Source organism: Ambystoma mexicanum, chromosome 2q (genome assembly GCF_040938575.1).
Source record: "Ambystoma mexicanum isolate Mex_15411 chromosome 2q, UKY_AmexF1_1, whole genome shotgun sequence".
Taxonomy (NCBI): Eukaryota; Metazoa; Chordata; class Amphibia; order Caudata; family Ambystomatidae; genus Ambystoma; species Ambystoma mexicanum.
In genome coordinates, this window is record NC_090924.1 from 1,414,810,907 (window position 1) to 1,414,837,216 (window position 26,310).

General features: G+C 43.0%; 1 protein-coding gene across 3 annotated transcripts in view; it reads left to right on the forward strand.

Annotated features, from left to right (window-relative positions):
• The window catches only part of HACL1 (2-hydroxyacyl-CoA lyase 1), a 370,092-nt gene extending 346,899 nt beyond the window's left edge, over positions 1 to 23,193 (forward strand). For all 3 annotated transcript variants that reach the window (XM_069648911.1, XM_069648913.1, XM_069648912.1), the window contains one exon: positions 18,550 to 23,193. In XM_069648911.1, the coding sequence (XP_069505012.1) occupies positions 18,550 to 18,582 (33 nt within the window). In that variant the 3' untranslated portion in view covers positions 18,583 to 23,193. The remainder of the gene's footprint in view (positions 1 to 18,549) is intronic.
• Positions 23,194 to 26,310: the final 3,117 nt, after the last annotated feature.

Below are 26,310 nucleotides of genomic sequence, written 5' to 3' on the forward strand. Positions count from 1 at the left end.
CGGACAGCGCAGTGAAACTTGGTAGAAAAAATACTATTTAGTAGAGTGTGTTGGTGTGTAGAAGTGTTTAGGGAGGGTAGGGGAGTAAGAGATGAGTTAAATGTTGTATTTATTTAGGTGGTAGACCCTCCCTGTTGTGTTCGCTTTGTCCGCTCCCAAGACTCTATGCCCTGGCCCACAACCACCGCAGCATATCACACCCATAGTGGCTTATAACTTTGGGATCCAAGAACAAATTTATAAGCGGCGAAGTTATAAGCCACTATGGGTGTGATATGCTGTGGTGGTTGTGGGCAGGGCCTATATTCTTGGGTGCATGGACAAGATCAAATTTATAAGCATCAAAGTTATAAGTCACTATGGGTGTGATTTGCTGTGATGGTTGTACTTAATATAATATACTTACTGTTTGGTTTAGTAACTGGACTACATGTATTTCTTGTTTATTTCTGTGATCAAAGAAAAGATCATGTTAGTATTGGTATTTTGTAACAACTTATAACATTGAATAATCAACATTTTTTTTTTACCCTCATTTAGTGGATTACAAACCAGTGTACTGTGCAATTTGCTCAGTTTCTGTGTTTGTTGCTAAAATCATTGGGTCTGTGGGAGAAAAAAAAATCCGTTTGTTAAAAAAAAAAAAAAAACTTTTTTGTTATGCTACAGTCTATTTGTTTGTTTTCAGTGTTCACTTGTTGTTTTTGGCTAATGCTCTATATATTGGCTTGTTGCAGATTTTTGGAGCAGTTAGATACCTGTTGACATATTCTAACAGTCTATTTTTTGTTACAATGAAGTGGTATTGATTTATCTGTTTGGATATTGTAAAATGTTGGGGTAGTTAGATACCAGTTGGCGTATTTGTTTATTCTTTGATATAATTTAGTGGTATTCATTTGTCTGTTTAGTTGTTGTTGCATCCTGGGGCAGTTATATAGCTGTTGGCATATTGTAACAGTTTATAGTTCTTTAATAGAAGTTTAGTTAATGTTTAAGTACAGTTTAGATAATACATTTTGGTTTTAAGAACATTAAATAAGCGTTTGTAAGATTTGCAGGTAATCTCTGCTTTAGAGTAATGGTACTATCATTACATTCGAACAATCCACATTTCTTTTTTATATATGCACTGTTGTGACCTGCATTGGTTGTGGCTCCTGTGTGGTAGATTATACCTATTCTTGTGAAGGTTTTCTTAGAAGTGATACTTGACCATGTGTGAATCCAGTCAGCTTGCAGTTGTTTTTGGTACCATCTGCATTGTAACGTAGAAGCATTAGTATTACTTATTTACTATGTGTTTGTATTAGTAAGGTGGAGCGATTATCCAAATTATAGGTAGTACATAATCTACCATGGTTTGCATTTTGTACAAGTTGCTGAAATGGTACGGATTCATAATTAGGTATTGGTACATACACAAAGCGCTCATTGGGGATTTGTTATTTTGTCACATTGTTGCACAGAGTGCATGTATGTTTCCACATGTATGCAATCTGGAAGATTTCATTTATAGGTATGTTTTTGTTTTCCAGTACTTGTAGTAAGTACATTAGAAATTCTTGTGGATCTTCCTGTGAGTTTATAGTGAATTTCCCCATTCCAGCACAGTAGTCCAATTGTTGTCTTATTCCATAAACAATATACGTGTTGTCAGGATTGTTTGTTGCGTTTCTATGAGATACTAACATTTGCAAACACAATTGGTCTGTACTGCGTAAGTAAATGTTGTCAACTATTGGTGGTAATTGAAATGGAATATTCATTGCTACATTTGTGTAGCAACTTACACCAATTACATTTGAAAGTTTAAATGGACCAGGTAGTTCTGTATCTGAGTGCTTTCTTTGGAGTTTGTCTTCCTTCTTTGAAGAAGTACCTGGTTTACTTTCCCTAATAGGTTCTTTTTTGATTGTGGTACTTGATGAAGTATTAGTTTCTTTTAATCTCTTTGGAGGATTTGCAGTGACATCCTGTTGCATTTCTGTTTGATTTAGTTTTCTTTTAGAACATTTTACTTTTTGTGGAATAGGATGTTTTTAGATGGGGGGTGTATAGTGAACAAAGTCTATTGTATTCTAAAATACAAGGAATATCAGCGTTTACTTTACTTGCATCAAAGTTGATTAGAAATAGACCGTCAAGTGTACGTAAGCGTGATAGTGCTACGTAGCTCATGCCTTCTTTAAAAACTGTTACCAATGTCTATCAATGCTTTGTCTAGGGTAAGACCTTGTGATTTATGAATGGTGACTGCATATGCAAGAGTTAGAGAAAATTGTTCTCTGCGTACATACATGTCTTTGAAGAGAAGGAATCGAGCTGTTGAGCGTCCTATCCTTTTCACTTCTGCAAGTTTGTCAAAGAGAATATTGACAAACTGAATGTTGTCACGTGAGTATGTTTGAAAGCCAACAACTTTGCCCAGTGCTCCATTAACTAGTCCTTGATCCACGTCAAGGTTACGTGTAAGCATTACTCTGCAATTTAAGGATAATTTTTATATTTTTTCCAATCCAGCAGTGTTGGAGATTGAATTTTCTAAGCTATTTAGTCTTGTTGTGGCTTGTTCACACATGGGTAGTGTCATACCATGTATGTCTAGATCAGGGGTGCACAACTGATTTTGACAGAGGGCGGAAAGTACCTTACAGGAGGGCTATAGTGGGCCGAAAAGTAAATGTGGGCGGGGCGGTAGGCGGGGCGTGGCAGGAGGCTTTTTAAACCCCCAATTTGTACTAATCACATGGAAAAAGAATGTTTTTGAGGGGTAACGATTTTTATTTGCATTCCAAACTTATATTTTGTATTACACATTTTCCATTGTTATAATTTATTTCTTTTTTTTTTTTTAATATATTTATTGTTTTTTCAAAATACAATACAACCAGCATCATCAACATAGTAATCAGTTATGTGTCAATAGTAACTCCCCCCTTTCCCTCCCCCCCCAATGCAAACCCAGACCGGGACGTTGGGCTGTCTACTGTTTGCGCTAAGGTGAGCCTGGGCTGTCCAGGTCCTCGCATGAGGAGCTGTCCTCTTTAGGGCGGAACAGAGCTGCTGTGAGGGCTATCCATTGTAAAAGGTCCTCAGAGTCGCCAATTTTTTGTTGTCGGTGCGCCAGCTCCCAGGCCCCGATTTCGGCCACAGTCCATCTACGGAGGTCTTCCCACCATGTTGTGAGGCTAGGGGCTCTGCGGCGCTTCCAGGCCATGGCGATACGTCTTTTTGCCAGGATGTACATTAAATCCTTGAGTCTGTTAAGGGGCTTGTTCTTTTTGCCTCGCGGGTATGAGCCCAATATGAAGGCCCTGGGGGACTGTTATAATTTATTTCTATTTAGTTATTGTATCTCGCCTGTTTAACTTATATATATTTTATTGACCCTAGATTGGACATGCCGTTATTTTGGGCTGCTACAGTTTGCTATTTGGGTTGCCCAAGAGGAGTATGGCCTTCGTTGAGTCAGGTTTCCTCAAAAAGCCAAAGATGAACATCTCCTAACTGTGCCTGTTTAGCTTTATTATTGGGTTCACTCTTGGAGTGCAACACTATGCCCCATGGCCCCCTCACCCCCAACCAAACACTATGCCCCATGTCCCTCACCCCCAACCAAACACTATGCCCCATGGCCCCCTCACCCCAAACCAAACATGCCCCATGGCCCCCTCACCCCCAACCAAACATTATGCCCCATGTCCCTCACCCCCAACCAAACACTATGCCCCATGGCCCCCTCACCCCCAACCAAACACAATGCCCCATGGCCCTCTCACCCCCAACCAAACACTATGCCCCATGTCCCTCACCCCCAACCAAACACTATGCCCCATGGCCCCCTCACCCCCAACCAAACACTATGCCCCATGGCACCCTCACCCCCAACCAAACACTATGGCCCATGGCCCCCTCACCCCCAACCAAACACTATGCCCCATGGCCCCCTCACCCCAACCAAACACTATGCCCCATGTCCCTCACCCCCAACCAAACACTATGTCCCATGGCCCCCTTACACCCAACCAAACATTATGCCCCATGGCCCCCTCACCCCCAACCAAACAATGCCCCATGGCCCCCTCACCCCCAACCAAACACTATGCCCCATGCCCCCCACACCCCCAACCAAACTCCCCACCCCATGGCCCCCTCACCCCCAAACAAACCCCCCACCCCCCAAATCAGCACACACAAACCAGCACCAATACAGACCCGAACCCCGACCCCCCCCAACTCGGCACACAAACAAACATGCACCCATAAAGACCCGAACCCCCCACCCCCCAACTCCAAACCCCCCACCCCCAACTCAGCACACACACTCTCAAGCATGCACCCATACAGACCCGAACCCCCACCCCCAACTCAGCACACACACAAACATGCACCCATACAGACCCGAACCCCCACCCCCAACTCAGCACACAAAAAACATTCAAATCAAAACATTCATACACATCCGACAACCCCCCACCCCCGCATCTCAACATACACACAAAAAACATTCAAATCCAAACATTCATACACATCCGACACCCCCTCCACCCCCGCATCTCAACATACACACAAAATACATTCAAATCCAAACATTGATACACATCTGACACACCCCCCACCCCCGCATCTCAACATACACACAAAATACATTCAAATCCAAACATTCATACACATTCGACACACCCCCCCACCCCCGCATCTCAACATACACACAAAATACATTCAAATCCAAACATTCATACACATCCGACACCCCCTCCACCCCGGCATCTCAACATACACACAAAATACATTCAAATCCAAACATTCATACACATCCGACACACCTCCCCCACCCCCGCATCTCAACATACACACAAAATACATTCAAATCCAAACATTCATACACATCCGACACACCCCCCCACCTCCGCATCTCAACATACACACAAAATACATTCAAATCCAAACATTCATACACATCCGACACACCCCCCACCCCCGCATCTCAACATACACACAAAATACATTCAAATCCAAACATTCATACACATCCGACACACCCCCCACCTCCGCATCTCAACATACACACAAAATACATTCAAATCCAAACATTCATACACATCCGACACACCCCCCCACCCCAACATACACACACAAACATAAAGCAAAACAAACCCGACACACAAACAGACCACTTACCACTCTCCAACCCAGGCCTCCCTATCGCTGACACCTACACTAGTGCCTGCTCTAAGGAAACTCTCACTGACATCCTCTTTTTCGTGCCTTCGCCTGACCTATGGACCCTTCATATGGTCTCTGTGCTCTCTCCTTTCTCCTCCTCTCCCATTAATGGTGGCACCCGTTGGGATGTCCTCTTGGCCCCCTTCCGCTCCTCTAAGGCCATCATTAATGTCTACGCTAATGGGACCATCTTGGTCCAAGGCCCTCAGGCCAACCTTCTCCTCTTTGATAGACGCTTCCCACACCTCATCAACTTCCTCTCCTCTCCTGCTGTCCCCCCTCCTATATCCTTGGCTACCTTGCCTCTACCCTCCCTCCCTGCCCCCTCTCGTGCTCCTTCTTCACCTCCTTCTTCAACACCTCCGCAGGGCGTACCTCTGATCTGTACCCCTCCCCGGAAGCTCTTCAAGGAGGGCAACCTTCTCCACATTGCCACTCTAAATTCTCGCTCTGCCATCAAACACTCCTCTGATATCTGTCACCTTCTTGAGGAACTGGACCTCGATGTCCTCTGTCTCACTGAGACATGGTTCACAGCCAGCTCTGCCACCAGCTTTGACACACTCCTACCTGACGGTTACAAGATCCTCTCCATGCCCAGGCCTAACCGTGCAGGGGGTGGTGTTGCCCTTATCTTCCCTGAGTGGATTCCTACCACTGTCACTCCTACGCAGACCTACTCCTCTTTTGAATGTCTTGTCTGCCGACTCTCTCTCTCTCCTAGCCATTCCCTTACCGTGGCTACTATCTATCGGCCACCTGGTCAAATTTCCTCCTTCCTCTCTGAGTGGGCTGACCTCTCCTCCTCACTCCTGTCCTCAACCACTCAACTCCTCTTTCTTGGCGACTTCCACATCCACCTTGATGCCTCCAGTCCCTCCACTGCTCTCTTTCGTGACCTCTGCGACTCTCTCTCACTCTCTATTCTCCCGTCTGGGCCTACTCACTCTGCTGGGCACACTCTTGATGCTTTTGATCTCTTCTGACCTTCCCCTCTCCGTCCCTCTCTCCACTCCTCTCTCCTGGAGTGATCACTTTCTCCTATCCTCCCACCTCACCCTCCCTACCCCACAGGCAAAGCCACCCTCTTCACTGCCACCCACCTTCTCGGTCATCCGACCCATGAAGCGTGTGTCAGTTGAGGCTTTCGCTGCTACCTTCTGGCCCCCCCGTCCCTTCGGCTGACTCCCACCCTGACACAGCCCTCTCTATGCTCCACTCTGCTATATCTGCTACTCTTGATATCCTTGCCCCCGTCATGAGAATCCGCCTGAAGCCCAAAGCCAAATGTAACTCCTGGTATGACTCCGATCTTGCCACCCTAAAATGCAAGTGCCGGGTTGCAGAGAGGAAATGGCGTGCTTCATGTTCATCCTCTGACAAACTGGCCTGCCGCCTGCTCCAAAGGCAGTATCGGCTCTCCGTTCTCACCAAGAAGAGAGCCCTTATCCAAGCCCGCGGCATCTAACAACTCTGCCGAACTCTTTAAAATCTGCAAGGAGCTGGCCAACCCTGTTGCAGTCTCTACCTCTCCTGTCCCCTCCCAGGCCCTCTGCACTGCATTGGCCTCTCACTTCATCTCTAAAACTCAGGACATCCTGTCCTCGCTCTCCTCCTTTCACCTCCCTCCCTCCCTTCCCGGCTCTTCCTCTGGCCCTTCTGCAGTCACCCCTCCTCCCTCTTTCTCTGCCTTTCCACTTTTCTCTGTTGACGAGGTTTCCAGACAAGTCCGATCTATGAAAGTCTCGTCTAAACAGGTTCACCCCTGTTCCTCCAAAACTATCAAGGACCACATCGACTCCCTGGCTCCTGCCCTGGCTCCTGCCCTGGCTGACTTTTGCAACCACTCCTTCGCCTCTGGAGTCTTCCCTTCCCCCCTCAACCACCCCCTTGTGCACCCTCTTCTCAAGAAACCCTCTTCCGACCCCTCCTGCCCGGCTAACTATCGCCCTATCTCCATCACTCCCTTCCTGGGCAAGCTCCTGGAGAAACTGGCCATCTCCCAGCTAAACCTCCATGCTGAATCTGTTGGTAGTCTTCATGACCATCAATCTGGTTTCAGAGCTACCAGAAGCACGGAAACTGCTCTCCTGAACATCCGTGAAGACCTGCTCTTGAACCTCGATTCCAACACTCCGTGTGTTCTCATTCTGCTCGATCTCTCCTCTGCCTTTGACACTGTCAACCATGCCATCCTGCTCAACCGTCTCCGTGAAAACCTGGGTATCACTGGTCAGGCTCTGGCGTGGCTGACCTCTTTCCTTTCAAATCGACCCTCCCAGGTCCAACTGGGGTCCTTCCTCTCCGACATCTTTTTCTCCACCTGTGGTGTCCCCCAGGGATCAAATCTCTCTCCCTGGCTCAACCATTATATGGCACTCCTTGCCCACCGCATCGCCGCTCTCTGCCCTAATTTCTAGTGCTATGCGGACGATACCCAGCTCATTTTCAGGCTACCCTCAGCCTCCCCCTCTCCTTCCCTCATCTCTGACTGTCTGTCTGCTATCCAGGAATGGTGTGCCGCAAATGACCTCTGCCTTAATGCCAGTAAGACTGAGATCCTACTCATCGGTACACCCACTCCCTCCTTCCCTGCAGCTCTCTGGCCTGCCTCCCTTGGCCCCCTCCCTGCTCCTACCTGCAATGCAAAAAACCTTGGTCATCTTCGACTCCACACTCTCCTTCTCTCCTCATATTTCTGACGTCGCTAAGAAGTCACACTACCAGCTGCACCTCCTCAGAGGTATTCTTCCCTTCCTCTCCTTCCCCCAGAAGCTCACTGTCTCCCGAGCCCTTGTTCTCTCGAAGCTGGATTACTGTAACAGCCTCTACCTTAATCTGCCTGCCTCCACTCTCCGCCCTCTGCAACTCATACAGAACAGAACTGCGAGACTTGTCCTTGGCCTCAAGCCCAGGGACCGTATCTCTCCAGGACTGAAATCTCTACACTGGCTCCCAGTGGCTGCGAGGATAAAGTTCAAAACCCTCTGCATTGTCCACAAGGCCTTCTGGGGCCTTGGTCCTATATACCTTCAACTCTCTCTTCCCAAATATCTTCCTTCCCGAGCCCTTCGCTCATCCGCCTCCAACTCCCTCAGGGTCAGCCGCTTCTCGAAGCAACGAGCTGGGGGTAGATCTCTCTCCGCGGCAGGGGCCTCCCTCTGGAACAGCCTTCCTGCCTCCCTGAAACTTGAGGAGAACCATCTCCGGTTCCGGAAGCACCTCAAAACCTTCCTCTTTGCCTCTGCTTTCTCTCTCCCTCTCCCCTGCTGAACAGCCAATTATTCCTCACTGATACTGCACTGATTCTGCAACTGGACCACTCTTAACGGCCTCGGTCCTGGGCCCAGCCACTCTCCACTTGCACTGATGCCCTGGAACCCCTCTGCACTGCGGGACTGTCTCTGTATCCCTACAGCCCCCCCCCTTTTCCAGCACTTGTTCTGCACTTACCTTGCACTTGCCACCAGTTGGCCCTATTTTTTTATTACTTTACGCCACTTACCTTTACTGCACTCCCCCCCCCCTCCCCTTCCCCTTGCACTTTTCCCCCTCCCCCACCCTTGCACTTGCGCGATCTGAATGACACCTGGCCTAGTAGGATCGTTGTCTGTTTCCCCTTGTTTCCTCCCCTCCCTGCCTCATCGCGCCTTGAAACACCTGTGTATAGGCGCGTTACAAATGCCATATCATATCATATGGTGGGGAGTCATAATGTCGAAAAATAAATGTCGACAGACAAAAATGTCGACAAAATAATGTCGAAAAAAAAAATGTCGACTTTCGTTTTTTTAAATTATATATTTATTTTAGGGGTTCGGGAGTAAAAAAAAGGGAAAAATAAAAAAAAAATTAAAAAAAGGGGGGGGCTGGGGGGGGAACCCCCCCCATTTCGAAAAAAAAATGCATTGAAAAAAAAAGTCCTCCATTAGGAAAGTCTTTGTGCCTCGCGGGCCAGACAAAAGAGCATGGCGGGCCGCAACTGGCCCGCGGGCTGTATGTTGTGCACCCATGGTCTAGATTGTCTGTGGTGCTAATTTCAATTATTGCTTGCATTTCTTTTTTTAACATTGTTTCATTGAATTTGAAACAGCTTGCAAGAGTTGGCATTAAGGCCATACAATTGCAATTTTTGTGGGCTAATTGTTCCAGAACATCCGTAGCACATGCGTTATCGCCATAAAGTGCATGAAATTGGCGGGTTTTCAATATTGCTTATGCTTCTTGAGATAATATACCAACTCTAATACTTTTTAAGATGTTGCCATAATTGAGATCTGCAGATTGCCGCATGTTTTCTGTTAATTCTCTGTATTGGAAATGTTGCCAAAGGTTGACATTTCCAATGTTGCCAACAGTTTTACGGCAGAGTTTGTGTCCTAAGGTTTTAAAAATAGGCTCACCTTTCACTGGTGTCAATTGAAGATCTCCGAAAACAATAATGTTTTTTCCTCCAAAGAGCTCTTCGTAGTTTGTTTTGAGTACTTCTTGTAATCTGAGGTAAATCAAGGCCAACATTAGGTTGGAGACCATGCTCACTTCATCTATTAGTAGCATTTTCATTTGTTTTAATTCTCTGCGTAGTTCCATTGCAGCTTCTGTAGAAAGTTTGCAATAGTCTAATTTGTTTTGGTGTTCTACTGGCAGGAGTAGTAATCGGTGTAAAGTGACACCGCCTATATTGTAGGCAGCTAAACCTGTGGGGGCAGTGACAACAGCTGACAGTTTGTTTTTCAATTGTTGAAGGAATTTACTGATGATTTTGATTAAGAATGTTTTGCCAGAACCAGCTTCACCACTGACGTACAGTAGTATAGGTTTGTAAGTTTGGCAGGTGCATTCTTTGTTTTCATGCTGTACACCATGTGCAATTTCTTTTGTTACTTCTTGAGAAATGCTACGTTGCTCCTTGTTTAGTTTTGATTGTAGTATAGTTCAGTCTTCTTTATCTTCATACTGACACATGGTGTTTTCTACTTCTGTCGTAGCTAATTCTGCCTCATTTGTTATTAGTGGCTCTCGCAGTGGTTCTTGGCTTCCTGTTACAGAAGGTTGACTACTGTCAGGATTGTCCTCATCTAGTTGGGCCTGGAGTTCTTTGTGTTGCTGTTCATTGTGCAACATTGTTTTGTACTGTGTAAAGTTTACATCAGTTATAGTGCTTTCAAAGCGTCTTCATAGGAGTCATAGTTATCTAGTATTTATTCTTCTTTTCTCCATGGTTTGAAGAGTTGTAGCAGGGACATGTAATGTAGTTCTTTATGTTGAGGAGTCTTTAATGACAATTTGATATGATTAATTAAATTTGGTTTGGTGAGTTTTACTAAGCTGCCTTCACAATTTGTCACTCTGTATTTACCTTTTTTTCCATCGGGTTTTATATTTTTGTATGTGAAGTTTTGGGCTATGTGGTATAGACACATGGTTTCCAAAGTGGTACTTCTGTTTGGGTAGCATGTGACCATTAAATTGTTTTTTATAATGTCTTGGCTGTTGGGATCATGTTTGGCTATTGTTTCTATATCTTCGTATGATTTTAGAACTCTTTTTCTAGATTTAGCAGGACCAAGACTTAGCCTTACTATATTTTCAAATTTTCCATACAAAGCAGTACCAGTTAAACGATCTGCTGCTTCATAGGAGCCACATTCTCTATGGGAGAGCATTTTTATGCCCAAGCTGTATCATTTTTGAGACAGTGTTTTGTCTGATGACACGTCATTCCAGAGGTCTTGGAGCTCTGTTTTTTCTGCTTTGGTTAAGTATGCTGTAACATATCGTGCAACTGCAGTGGAATTGTCTGCAATGTACTGCACATCTATGTTTGCATTCCATAAGTGGGTAATGATTGCATTGTAATCATTGATATATTTTTCTTCTTCTGTTCTTTTTATGTAATATGTATTTTTTGGTGTTTTACCTTTAACACTGTCTAACTGAAAACATGAAGTTGTTCACTTGACCTGTTTTTGTAACCAGTCTAGGGAAACCAAAGCAGCATTTGGTGTAGTATTTCCCTTTGTTTTTGTATTTGCTACAATATTTGCCACATTTGTGTCTTTGAAATTGTAAAATGTGTGCATGAAGATCACGATTTGTTGCTTCTGATGGAATTTCACAAGTGACATATTTTTCAATAAACTGTAAAACAGTGGCGTCACTGTCTTGACCAAATTTAGGAGCATCTTTAATCCATAAAAGCATGTGGATATGTGGTGCTCCTCTGGCTTGGTATTCTTTTCTCCAAAAGAAGTGTTGCACTTCTCAGAGGGCAGGAGCAGGTTTATTACAAATAAAGTGTAGCGTAGCAATGAAGTTATGGTGAAAATATCTTGAAACATTAACGGGATCTAGAGAACAAAGTTCTCCAGGTGTTAGTATATCTATGTTTGTTTTGTTTGATATGCGTAGGAAATCATGTAAATCTTCCCATGCCTATTCTGCACAACTTAATGTAACAAACCAAGTGGGTGGGTGTATTGCTCTCCCCAGAGTGCACGGAAAAACATAAATCACCAATGCAATTATAGAGCCAATACTTTGAACGCAGACAGACGCAATAACTCGCAACCACACACTCTTAGAAGATAATCAGCACTTATATGGCTATTTATTCAAAGTTTAGAAGCAACCAATAATAACATAGAAATAACTCAAGAAGTAATATAGACATAAATCACAGAAGAAGCAAAGAATTCAAAAGGAAATACATCACTGTGAGCGTAACTGGATTCCTCATCTCGCCCAGAAGCGGCTGGAAGACCCCGGGAACAGCCAGGCCGAGAGCACCACAGCTCACAGGAGTGCCGGACGTAAGCGTCCTCCTCCGGCTGAAGTCTTACCTGACCACCTCCGGTTTCTGCATATATACTCACTCCGAAAAGGGGTGGCAGTTCTCGAACCTTCTGGAAATGGCACTTGCGCAGTTGATGAGCAGCCGTCGGTTGCCAGCTGGGTCAATCGACAGCCACCCTCAAGAAGCAGAGTACCTTCCTTCTCTAAAAACACGATCGTAACAAACCATAACAAAGTTAGCTTTCCCAGCAGAAATGTCCTTGACCGCATACTAGGTTTGGAAAGCATGTTTTCCTCAGCACCGTGAATCTAACACTCATCAAAATGTGTGCAGATTTTCACTGCGGTATGAAGTAAATATCCATCATGGCTCCGAGCGCTCCCAGAATACACTGAGCTCCAGCGCCATTTTAGTTCAAGCATAACAGTGGGCCAAGGTTTCTTATCATACAACGTACATCTCCATGGTGTCGAAACCAGTACTCTTTAGTGCCATGAATATTTGCTAATAGATTTGTAATATTTGATTGTAAAACCTCATCTTTTTGTTGCACTTTTTGTAATAATTGTGTAGCTGACATATTTTGAAAGTGGGATCCTGATTCTAATGTGTGTGCAACTCCATAACATAAATTTGCTAGTTCACTTTCAAAGAGTAGGTGGAATATGTATTCCCAGATTTAGACAAATTGTGGATCTTCAGAATACATCCGTAATGAACGGTATTCTGATGCGGTTATTTGAATAGGTCTATCATCGTACCTTCCTCCTTTGCCAGTAGGAAAAAGTAGAGGAAAAGCACGTGCTTCTATACTTTTTTCCAATATGGTTGGTGATCCTTTTGTTTGACGCATTTGGTACGTTTCTAGTGCATCTTCTACGGTGTCATTAGAGTGCAAACGGGTGAATTGTATAATGGTCTAAAGTATTGAATATTGTAGCATGTTCTAGGAGCTCAAATTGACCAGCTTCTTGTGTCTCTTGAATTATTTCAGTGGTATCCTTCAAGTTTTCTTCAATATCAATTTCTTTGTAGTATTCATTATTGTCTTTTAGATATTGCAAGGCTTGTCTAACTTTATGTAAATCTACCAGTTGTTGCCAAATTTTTTTGTCTTTTGTAGGTACACCATTTACTAAGATAATTAAAGATTGCTCCATTGGATGTTGTCTTCTATTTTGTATGTTAGGTCTACAGTTCTTGTGTTACTTTTATAAAAAGTTATACGGCAACATACACACACATGGTTTGGTACCTCAGCAGATGTACTTTTAAATTTCAGTATTTCTTTTTTGTATGTGTGTAGTAGAAGGTTGCCATGCATAGAATTGTTGCTAATTTGCTTTAAAGCTATTTCATTCTGTAATTGGCTTTCACTTCCAAAATATTTTTTCTGGATATAGTCGATTTCTTCAAGTAGGTCTTTTGCTGTACCATGTAGAAGAATGTTATTTAAATTGGCTAGTGCTAAAGCAGGACCTTTAGCATAGTACAGTTTATAGATTAGATTTCTTATAGTTGAATGATGTGTTGATATCATTTTGAAATAATGGAAGGTGGTTTTGCAAGTAGGTCCTGAAATGCAGGCCAATGAATGTCCTTGTAGTTCTGTGTACTTGCGCACTAGACAGGTATCCATGTTTTGCAGTAGTTTAATTTAGATTTGTCTTTGCCTTTCACATATTGATTGAGGAATTGGCGTAAAGACTTGAAAGATTCTTTGGGAATGTTACACATTGACGTACATGGCCATTTGTATACTAGAAGTTCTGACTCAGTTGAATGGAGAGGTAATTCTAAGTTTTCTGGGGATATTTTTGTAAGCAGTATTTCTTGTTCCATTATGGTATTAACTTTTTCATAACCTCGTCCAACGCTATGTATGGCAATTGTATTTCTTTGCTTTTGTTTGTATGCTTCTTCATTAAAGTATGGTTCTGTGCTCATAGTGACTCCATTCACCTCCACGTTGACATTTCGTTTATTGAGAAGTCTTTTTTGTAATTTAGTCATTAGTTTTGTTAGTGGTTTCATTTTGTTTAACACTAAAATAAATAACTTTCTTTTGAGAAGGATTGCACTGTCTATCAACACTACTAAGATTAATTTCCTACAGTAGGTTTTAAAGGTTGAGCTTGATTTCTCTCCTGTTTTTATAAGATTTTGAAGGACTCTGTGAAGGGACATTTTTGCTAAAACATTTTTTTTTGGGTATGCTTAGTTTGCACTATATCAAGATTTATAAGAGCAGTTTTATCTGTAGTGGTAGCTGATTTTTTGTTAATTGTTTTGTGGTTAGTTCTACATTTTGATAGAGGAGGCAAAGTTTCTGTAGTTGAAGCTTGTTTTGTTTCGCTAATTGACTGTATTAGCTGTTTTGTTTGAACTTTTTTTTACAAATTCTGCTAGAGATGGATGCTTGTTTTGGACACTTCTATTTTCATTTGCTCTGCTTCTCTGTTGCTTTCTACGGACGTGATTTTTTTAGGCATTCTTTAGGGTCTGTTGAAAACAATAAAGAAAGTATGGGTTGGGGTGTTAATGTATGTGTGCTGTGTGCATGGGTGTCTGAGTAAGATGATAAAGATGTATGTAATGGTGTGTGATTGTGCATTGGACAACTACAACTAGTTGGGATGGGTATTCTTGAATGTATGTGCTACTAAAATGGGGTTCAGATGATAGAAAGTAAGCTAGTGGTGTGGAGAAGTAGAAATAGTAAATCTAATGGTATACAATTAAAACAGTTGTTCTATAATATCAAAATTCTAGGGGTTGAGTTGGGTCATTTGTGTGTCGAAAAATAAGAAATTGTGTGTCATTCTGCCTGTAAATCTCGGTTTAAGAAATGGGGATTTGTAGATAGAATGGTGCACAATCTCTATTTTTAGGCACAGAAATAGCATGAATTAACCTTAGTGTGTTTGAATAATAGTACAAATAATATGGTGGTATTCACTTTTTTTCTGAAATGAGCAGGTTTCTTCTTAGTTGTTCTTTGTACTTCAAATTCAGCTGCTTCTTTTCAGGAGAATGGTCTTCACTGCAATTGTAAAGGAAACAAATAAGTAATTTTGTTTGTATATAGCACTGTTTTTAATTTAGATATTGATTATTTTAATTGACATTGACCCTCAGCGCCTCTTCCTCAAAATCATGAAAATTATTTTATTCACATAAGAGGCGTCACACCAGTTGAATACATAACATATGTTCTTAATGCATAAACTGTATTGTAATGACTAACTGTACCAACCAAAATATCATTTGTATGCCTTGTGGAATTCATAATGTGCCACTGAATACCACTATTTCTGTAACTAAGCTCTTGTAAGTAACAACGCCTCAATGCCATGGGCTGCTCGCGCAGTATATAAATATAAGTAAATAAATGTTTGTTTTTGTACAAGTATTGTTATTTGACATTTGAACATACTGTGTGCATGCAATTTTGTTTGAGTATGTTAACTCTTCATATTGTACTTTCAATATGTTCAACATGCTTTGAAAATGTGTGTGTAAAAAGAAATTAAATAGCAGATAGGTTTGGAAGTGACAGTTGATTTTAGGAGATGGCAAAAATGACAGTAAATTCATGTTATATATTATACAAGCTAAAAGTCAGTTAATCTGTTTATATGAATCTATAAAAATTGTACATGTCCTATATAGAAAATATGCATACCTGTAGTTTGTGTTCATGCATATGGATATGCATGCAGCTGCAAGTAGAAATCTTGGAGACTTGTACAGTATTTTTGGTAGAAGGTGCTTTCCAATGATATGACACTTGTACTCAGAGAGATTAACAGTGCATTTAAAGTGCTGATCTATGATGATGATGCAATTAGATGTAGAGGTCTTGGATGTGATTGGTGGATGTTCATGTGACGACTTAGCTATATCCAATGAGGGAATGGCACAGAAAGTGAAAAGGAAATGGTAGAAGGACTGTCCATGCTACGATATGTCCGCGGACATGGCGGTAGTCCGTGGACATTGGGTGTTACATCCGGGGATTTTTGGGTTGGGGAGCCATGCAAATGAGAATGAGCAGAGAAAGGGAGTGGTCAAGAAAATTTAGTGGGTGTGTTGTGCCAGGAGAGAGTTTCTCAGATACTCTCTTTGCTGAGAGAAGAACAGATAGCTATGGCTGTGTGTTTCAGAAAACAGATTGTTTGGATTTTGGGAGACTCATGGATACATTGGTTGAAGGTGCATGCAGAAAGCTGTGGAGTAGCTGTAGATCCTGGATTCCCACATGTGGAAGTGCACTGGCATGGAGTACGTGGGATGAAGTGGTTGGACTTGCTACGTCTCCGTGCTACTTTGGAGACAGAGCAACATCCAGACATAATTGTAATTCATTGTGGAGGGAACAGTTTAGGACATGTGTCTGGAATTTCTTTGCAATTTGCAATGAAAGGACGACTTGGGAAGGTCATGGACATGTTCCCAAATTCTCAAGTAACTTTTTTACAGATTGCGCAGAAACAAATGGTTTCGTTCTTCATTTGGTTCACAAATGGAGAAAGCAAGGCGCAATGTCAATAAGGCTGTTTGTGCCTTTCTAAGAGATTTTGGCATGTCCTCTTTTCACAATGAAAATATTATGTTTTGTAGTACATACATTTTTCGCAGACATTTGTGATGTCATCTTTGATTTCGTGGGTGTTAGTCTTAGCAGTGCACGGTGGTGGCGCGAGATTTGGTTGCTTAGCTTACCATAACTGGCGAATTTCAGGGGTTTTTCGGTTTTACTTGGAACCATAACATCCCTTAAACAAAGTTTTTTCACTGAATTTCATAGGTTTTTAGTAGCACAATTTAACCATAACGTCCCTTTAACAAAGTTTTTTCACTGAATATATATATATATATATATATATATGTTTTAATTACCAGGGGGTCAAAACAACTAATGGATGGATTTATCTCAAACCAGTCAAGGGATTTTAGTCCATGCTTGTGCCCAAATTATCTTGTTAAAAAACTACACTGTTTCTTTATGGAATAATTGAGTATTCTGAAAAAAGCGTATTTGTTTCCTTAATACACTTTTAATTTTGCATGGAATTGTTCCCAAAATGTCTAGTTTAGTGGGGCTCTTGACAAACATTTTTTGAAAAGTGTCATCCAAATCCATCCGTTAAGTCATTAGCCTCGCTCAGCCTCTCTGCTGTAAAAAGCACCGCGGCTGATAAAAAGGTTTTAAGGAGCGGGGGCCACCCCCTTCTCTATCATATATTTTAAAAACTACTGGATGAATTTACCCCAAACCAGTCAAGAAATGTAAGTCCATGCTTTTTGCCCAGGTTTTTATTTGCTCCACGTCTGCTATGCGGTCTTCATGCTACGAATGTTCAAAAACTGGACTTTTTCTCTATTGGAAAATTAATGGGCTGAAAACTGTGAAACTGTGGTGTTCTGCTTTCTTAATAAATTTCTTTGTATAATGGTTTGTTCCCAAAATGTTCTGTTTTGGAGGACCCTTAACAAACGTTTTGAAAATTTCATCCAAATCCATCTAGCAAGTGAAAAGTAATTAGCAATCGAAATTTGGGAACAAATGGCTGCTTTTCCATTTCTGAAAAGCCTCTCAGCTGCCCTGCTGCAAAGCACCATGAGAGATATAGCTATATATTTGGGAGAAGGAGGCCCTTCTCTGTCGAACATTGTAACTACTACCGGATGGAATAACCCCGGACTCCTCTCAGAAATCAAAGTTGTTTCGTACCTGGTCCAATTGTGTTAAACGGGTTTCTGGACTTTTCTCTATGGTAAAATGAATAGGTGTAGGCTGAAAACGGCGGTTTTTGTTCTCTTAATAACTTTTACATTTTTTTTAACGTATCTTTCCCGAGCTTTCCGGTGCCAGTGACAAATATCTTGTTTGAAAAATATCTGCCAAATCCGTCATGCAAGTCAAAGGTCATTAGCAATTCAATGTTCTGGTTCCCTATGGAACTTGATACTAAACTATAGTGCAGAAACCGCCGCACTATATAATGTGTGTAAGTGTATATATGACAAAGGTGTATATTTTTCAGTATACCAGGGTGGTGTATTTTTTTAATTGATAATTGGGCAAATTGTACTTTTGTGTCAGAGTTGAGCCTGACTGCTCAGCCTCACTACTTGCCATAAGAGAGGTTTGGGAGTAGTGTACTCACCCCAATTTAAGGTTAGTGATTGTCTAGCCCTCAAAAGAAGGTTGTAAAAAACTGCCTTGACAGTAACCTTTTATCCAGCGCTCACCTGAAACTGAGCCTTCTCCCATTGTTTACTTCAGTGGCATTCATTTTATTGACTACCCGAGGATGAATGCCAGTGCCCCATCACTTGATAATGTTACACGGAGATCTTTGCAGCGGGGTCTAAGCCCAAGTCAATTTTATAATGGCTTTCACTGGGTAATAAACAAGACATGTGTTCTCTTCTGCACTGGCATGGAATTGTGTGATCAATATTATTTTTTTGTTCTAGGCACTGCACAAACCTTCCTTTTTTTCTTTTTCTTGCAGGATTTCCCTTGGCTAACACGCTCCAACATGTGATCTGCAATATCCGGCACCCGATTGCTTCACCTGTACAAAATCAACTTCAAGCAGCACAATCGATCATCGTTGAATTACGCTTTTTGCTAATTTTGTAAACATTCAATGCAGTCTGACGCACTGCCCCGAGTGTGAGGCTTTCTACATCAGCATAGCATCTGCCGGCTCCTGTGCATCCCTGATTCTCTGGGTTAATTGCCTATAATTCAGCTGCAGTTAAATGTATGATTGAGTTGCTTCACATTGCTTGGAGCACGTGCGTCCCTTTCCTAAAAGGAGCTCAGCTGTGAAATCTCAGGATAGCTGCAGTCGGTGGCAAAACACAAGTATGTAACATATCCACCTTTCGGATCTGCTGTGAAATCTGTGGCATGGTGCATTGGTGACATAGCACACTCGCCTAGCCTATCTGCTGTGAAATCTGCTGCATAGCACAGTGGCCTAGCGTATCTACTGTGAAATCTGAGGCATGCTGTACGGGTGACATAGCACACTCGCCTAGCATACCTGCTGTGAACTCTGCTGCAGTGGTGGCATAGCACACTCGCCTAGGCTATCTGCTGTGAAATCTGCTGCATAGCACAGTGGCCTAGCGTATCTGCTGTGAAATCTGCTGCATAGCACAGTGGCCTAGTGTATCTGCTGTGAAATCTCAGGCATGCTGTACGGGTGACATAGCACACTCACCTAGCATACCTGCTGTGAAATCTGCGGCATGCTGCAGTGGTGGCATAGCACATTCGCCTAGGCTATCTGCTGTGAAATCTGCCGCATAGCACAATGGCCTAGCGTATCTGCTGCGAAATCTCAGGCATGCTGTACGGTTGACATAGCACACTCACCTAGCATACCTGCTGTGAAATCTGCTGCATTGGTGGCATAGCACACTCGCCTAGGCTATCTGCTGTGAAATCTGCCGCATAGCACAGTGGCCTAGCGTATCTACTGTGAAATCTGCGGCATGCTGCATTGGTGGCATAGCACACTCGCCTAGGCTATCTGCTGTGAAATCTGCAGCATAGCACATTGGCCTAGCGTATCTACTGTGAAATCTGCGGCATGCTGCATTGGTGGCATAGCACACTCGCCTAGGCTATCTGCTGTGAAATCTGCCGCATAGCACAGTGGCCTAGCATATCTACCGTGAAATCTGTGGCATGCTGCACTGGTGGCATAGCACACTCTCCTAGGGTATCTGCTGTGAAATCCCTGGCATGATGCAGTTGTGGCATAACACACTCGTCTAGCATAATTGTTGTAAATTCGCCGGCATGCTGCATTGGTGGCATAGCGCACCTTCCTCGCGTATCTGCTGTGAAATCTCAGTTTAGGTGTGGTGGTGGCAGAGCACACATACAAAAAGGTATGCAATCATTCTCTCATACTTGCTCTGAAATGTCCTAGTTCCTGCAGTAGTGGCAGAGCATGAAACACACGCACACGCCCCCGCCCTCTCTAGAATAATTATCTCTGTTGTGGTGTTGGCAGAGGACACATGCCTAGTGTATTTGAAATGGATATGGTAGTAGTAATGTGGTAGTAGAGCACACACGCTTCAAATGTAAGTTGTGTCAAAGGTCGGATGTGTTGCTGTTGGTGCCACAGCACTGACCATATGACCCTAACGTCCTGCACGCATATTGCATCACACAACACACACCTGGCCATAGTTACCGCCTTCAAATTCTCCATTGGGCTGCACTCCAGGACTGCCCAGGTTCTGCTTACTCTCAGGTCAGCCACAGTTCAATGTATTTCAGGTTCAGGCACTGCGAATAGGAAGGCCTATACTGCTATAGATCCATTCCAGAGCAAGAACACTCTGCATGTGTGCCCCAGCTTCCCTGCGAGTGGCTAATGAGGGAGCTGTTCCTATGCAGCATAAAGCGAAAGCCAGGGATGGCAGTGATGCATTCGAAAATATTTTACCCACTGGAGAAGTGATCGCATTCATTTCACTAAACAACGAAATTTACTTTTTCTTGATATAAAGTTGGGGGATGCCCCCAAAGGCCCCCCCCCCCACACCGCTCCCTATCCTAATTTATACCCTTACCCCACACCCCACCTATTATGCACTATACATATACCACTTTACCTACCATTTTCGGTGAAATAATTTCGGTCACTTCTCCTAAAATCGCATTCGGACAAATCTACGGAAACGTAATCCAGCGTGTTTGGAAATCCTGAGGAAAAGTCCCTAAACTGCGCATGAGATGGGATACATCGTGCCACAGCTGAGTGTGTAGTCATTTACAGCATTTATTGTGCCATCGTGCATTGGGCAGGTAGGGGATATGAGATGGGATGCATCGTGCCACAGCAGAGTGTGTAGTCATTTACAGCATTTATTGTGCCATCGTGCATTGGGCAGGTAGGGGATATGAGATGGGATGCATCGTGCCACAGCAGAGTGTGTAGTCATTTACTGCATTTATTGTGCCATCGTGCATTGGGCAGGTAGGGGATATGAGATGGGATGCATCGTGCCACAGCAGAGTGTGTAGTCATTTACAGCATTTATTGTGCCATCGTGCATTGGGCAGGTAGGGGATATGAGATGGGATGCATCGTGCCACAGCAGAGTGTGTGGTCATTTACTGCATTTATTGTGCCATCGTGCATTGGGCAGGTAGGGGATATGAGATTGGATTCATCGTGCCACAGCAGTGTGTGTGGTCATTTACAGCATTTATTGTGCCATTGTGCATTGGGCAGGTAGGGGATATGAGAATGGGATGCATCGTGCCACAGCACAGTGTGTAGTCATTTACAGCATTTATTGTGCCATCGTGCATTGGGCAGGTAGGGGATATGAGATGGGATTCATCGTGCCACAGCAGTGTGTGTAGTCATTTACTGCATTTATTGTGCCATCGTGCATTGGGCAGGTAGGGGATATGAGATGGGATTCATCGTGCCACAGCAGTGTGTGTAATCATTTACTGCATTTATTGTGCCATTGTGCATTGGGCAGGTAGGGGATATGAGATGGGATGCATCGTGCCACAGCAGTGTGTGTAATCATTTACTGCATTTATTGTGCCATTGTGCATTGGGCAGGTAGGGGATATGAGATGGGATGCATCGTGCCACAGCAGAGTGTGTCGTCATTTACTGCATTTATTGTGCCATCGTGCATTGGGCCGGCAGAGGATATCATTTTTTTTATTGCAGACTTGAGAAAAACTACCTGGTGCCCTGCACCCATCATGTCTACCTGTGATCCGTTCTCATTCCATCCAGCAGCAGCTGGTGCCCGGCCCCCTAAACCAGTGGGATCCAGTTGTTTTCATGCTGAGACTCCCTTGAGTAATAATGTTGTCTCTGCCCCCCTTCTTCCCCACAGTGCCATAAATGCTTATATTGTCTATTAGAAACCGTCACCACACTCCCTTTTTAAAGAGGCTCACAACTCCCCCTGGACATCCTTCGGCCCCCCTAGGCAGCCAGCACCACAGTTTCCTCTCCTGTCCAGCACTAACTATGATCTCTACTCCGCCCAGCAATACCTGTTTTCCTGCTGCCCCCTCCCCACCCCCCCAATGCTGTCCAGTAGTACCTAGTGTACTAACTGGTAGTCCATCCAGCAATACCTGGCGCCCTTCGCCCGATGCCTGCCAGCAATACCTGGTGTCCTGTCCTCAATGCTGTCCAGTAATACTGGTGTTTCTGTCCCCTACTCTGCCCATACCTGGTGTCTTGCCTCCCTACTCGGTCCAGAAATACCTGGTGTCCTGTCCCCTACTCAGTCCAGAAATACCTGGTGTCCTGTCCCCTATCCAGTGCAGCAACACTATTTTATTTTTTGTATAGCGCCACATGCCAGGCCTCGGAGCGCACAAAAAACAAAGACAGACAAACTAACAGATACAATCGGGTTCAGACATATCTGGTGTCAGCCTCTCCACTCTGTATCGCAATACCTGGCGTCCTGACCCCCACTCTGCCCAGCATTACCTGGTGTCATGCCCCCCAACTCTGTATCGCAATACTTGGTCCCCTATCCTATCCAGAAACACTGATTTCTGCTTGGTGACAGCATATAAACAAATGCAGCACAATGATCTCACCAGCAACAATACCATAACCCACATTACACAAATAGTACTAGGAAGTAGGAACAACAGCAGCAGGAGACAACCCCAACACATTGTCAGTGAGATTGCTGCGAAAGTCCGACCAGATGTCTTTGGGTCTAGTTTGTGGATGTCGCAAAGTTCCAAAGATGCCTACTGGTCACATGAGGTTAGATGTAGAACCATTAAGGATAAGCAGACGTCCATTAGTCACGTGTCCATGACCTCATTCTCATCATTTGAGGGGGGTGGCATTTCTACATCCGCTTTTATTAGGAACAATTGCGTTAGATGTACACGTCGAATTTGTTTGAAACTATATTAGGATGTCTGGTCCCACCAGCAGGTGGTGGCTGTTTATCAGAAGCTGACAGAGTGTAGCTTTTGGACTGTGGGCCCCACAGTTGCTACATGCGAATATAATTTCCTACTTCTGTAGGAGCAATCACAGAATCACGTGCTTTCTTTTTTGTAATCTTTTCTATTTGCCTTCTCTTCGATTTTACAATAAATTAATATATTTGCTTAAGAGTATTCTTTTTAGAGTTTTTTTTTTTTTTTTTAAATGACATTGATTTCGTCATGTTGCATACACTGCTAAACTCTAGTTCATTGTAGCCTGAATAACTGCAGGATCACATTTCAAAGATCGCATCTTGAAGAAAACGCATTTCAAATACAGGGTTCAGAATCCAACTTTTTACAACGGTTTCAAAGTAAAAGTTTGTTTTTTGTTTTCTGGGCCTGGTTTAAAGTCTGCCATCCATTCCAATCCAGCATTGTTTGGCAACGCCTTGAAGTGAGCCTGCACGTGGGGATTAATTAACCTTTGCCCGATTTACTCTCTCTCCTCCTCCACTGCTGTGTGTGTGTGTGTGATGGTCTGCTTTGCTGAAACCCTTCCTGGGTACCCCTGCGCAGTAAGTTACAAAGTACATAAATACCAGTAACTCTGAGGTCTCGCGATGTACCACGCTATTGAGGTTAATTGTTCATTTTTAAAAAAATAGGATTCAAATATGCATACAAAATTAAATAAAAAAATAATAAAAAAAGGTGAAATAATATGCCGGCATGATCTAAAGTGTGAGAGGGATAGAAGCCTGCAATGATTTCCTGAGCAATTCAGGACACAAATATATTAACACTGTTGCTGGGAAACTAGAAATGTATAAACTCCATCTATGTATGATATCCATGTCTCCTCACTGGTCATGCAACAGCGCCTTGATGCCCTCGGGCTTAGGCGTTTTAGACATGGAAAAATAAATAATTTAAATATACACAGTTAGCACTTAAATATATAAAAAAGAATGCAAAAATTGTAAATACAAAAAGACAAAATACTTCATTTTCTTTTATATACATGCAATGATAAATGCATTGAAAAACAAGTAAATTCATCCTAATGTGTGAGTTTCTGCGTAATTGAAAAACGTATTTATTTTAGAAACATCCATACATATAGAACCGAACAAGAGGTATTCCATATAGGTTTAAATATTTGTTTTTATAGCAATCCAAAAATCTACTTGAGATGTCCTATAACTATTCAGATGGCAAAGTGAGGGCAGCCGTCTACCAAAGTAAATCCATGGCCGCCATGTATGTATAGATATTATACTATTCCAGTTCACAGGTACACACACAATCGTGAAATAAAGCAATTTCCTTTGCAAAAAGTGATCTTCATTTACAATGCCATGGATTTAAAAACTTTGTTAGAGCTTCCTGCACTGACGGGACAAAGCAAGAACTTTCCAAATCTCTTCCCAAAAAGGCCTTTGTTGGCTACATGTAGATGGCATATTTGTAACTACCAACAGATACTTTACAATGGCAGCAATATTCGCTATCACGCTGTAGCTTCCCATGCATCCAGAACTCATATAAAATTAACATTTCGTATTGGTGCAACAAGACCAGAAGAAAACATTAGTTATTAATGAAATATGTGTTCCAAGACACCTCCACTGGTAGGCTTGAGGTCTGCCATGTAGACTATGCAGTATTTTTTAGTATTTTGGGCATACCGTACATCACTGCTATCTCTGGGGGAGATTTAATTTAAAATGCTGCTGTAGTGCCATTGGTGTAACCTACATGTAGTCCCACATCAACACTACGTTTACCGATTTTATGATGTAATCTATTGGATTGTGAGCAAATTCCAAATAGGTTCTCATGTCACTGAGTAGCTTGGATACCTCTGTGCAATTGGTCGTGTGTTACTCGAGCCTCTTTTTCATGATAGTAATAATGTCTCTTTTTTATTAAATGTTACCACTTTGATACTGTTCAGCATCCCAGGCATGTGGAATTCCAGAAAAAAAGTGAATTCCTACCGACTGTTGTGAATTATTCCTGAAATACTTTCATCAATGTGACCTGCAGTCTCCCAATGTGGAGGTGTTGTGGAACCCATAAGAACTCGGCAGCTGGAGGCCGGTGCCCCGAGGAGGCAAGTGGGTGAGGGGCGGGATGGGGGCAGAGGGTGGCGCTAAGCGTGCAGGGTTCGAGGGCAACCCCCCGATAAAGAATGTGTGGGGCCGTGCACAAATGGCCACACTCGCGGATTGCGACCTTTTGTGCGCGGCCTATAGTCCTAGAACTGCACTGGACATGGTCAACATCATTTAGATGACACAATAGACTGCACCCATAAGGTGCAGACATGTACAGACTATCGCGGGCACACCTTTCTGGCTACCTTGGATGTGGTGAAGCTTTATGTAAACATTACATGTGGACCTGGCATGAGGGCTATTCCATTTGTGATCATGCTTCTTGGTTATCAGTTGAACAAAACACGAATGTAGGTTAAACACAAAGATATATATGCAGTTGTGTGGTACATCAATAGTGCTAAAATCAAATCCGTTAATGGATCAATTTGAGCAGAATTTTTTTAATGCAAAAAGCATGGGAATAAAGGAGGTACTTTTATGGACCGGTTTTATCAATGTCTTTGTAATTTGGCAGTCTGCTTTGCAACCATTGAATTAATAATTTTGGTTATCTCAACAGTTTACATCCTACAATACATTTCATCCCTGAAGTGGGTTTTAAATAAGTCTTTTTGGGCACCATAGTAAATATTTTGACCAGAATGCTTGTGTTATCTAGTTGAACATCATGCCACTGTTACTGTCAGCCCACAGATTCACTGTTTAAAGCAGAGTCTGCGGTTCCTAAAGCTATGCTCCCCTCTTTACCTTATTTGCAATGTCTTGCCAGAGATGACAATGTATGAATCCTCTTTCGATGCAATGCACAATAAATGCTTTTACCACAATGTTCTAATGCTTAGTCAACAGCAGGCTAAGGTGTCATTGATCTGAAGTGGGAAATACCCAAGAGAACACCTCCTGGTAGAATTGCGCATCACAGAGTGAGGGCCAGCTCCTTTATCAGACGAACCATGCTAAAATATTAAACGGGTGCTAAGATTGGGCTCTATCAGTGCATCACCTGTCCGACGGATTGTGTTAATTATCTCTTGCAATGCCCTTGCGGCATGGTGAGTGTTCAAGACTTTACAGGAGCTTGAAACTATGCATCATTGATGGCTGTGCTTTTGAGTTTGTCCTACAGGGTGGCAGCTTTAAATAAGCTCTTGAAACGGGGAGGAAGGCAAGGTGTTGTG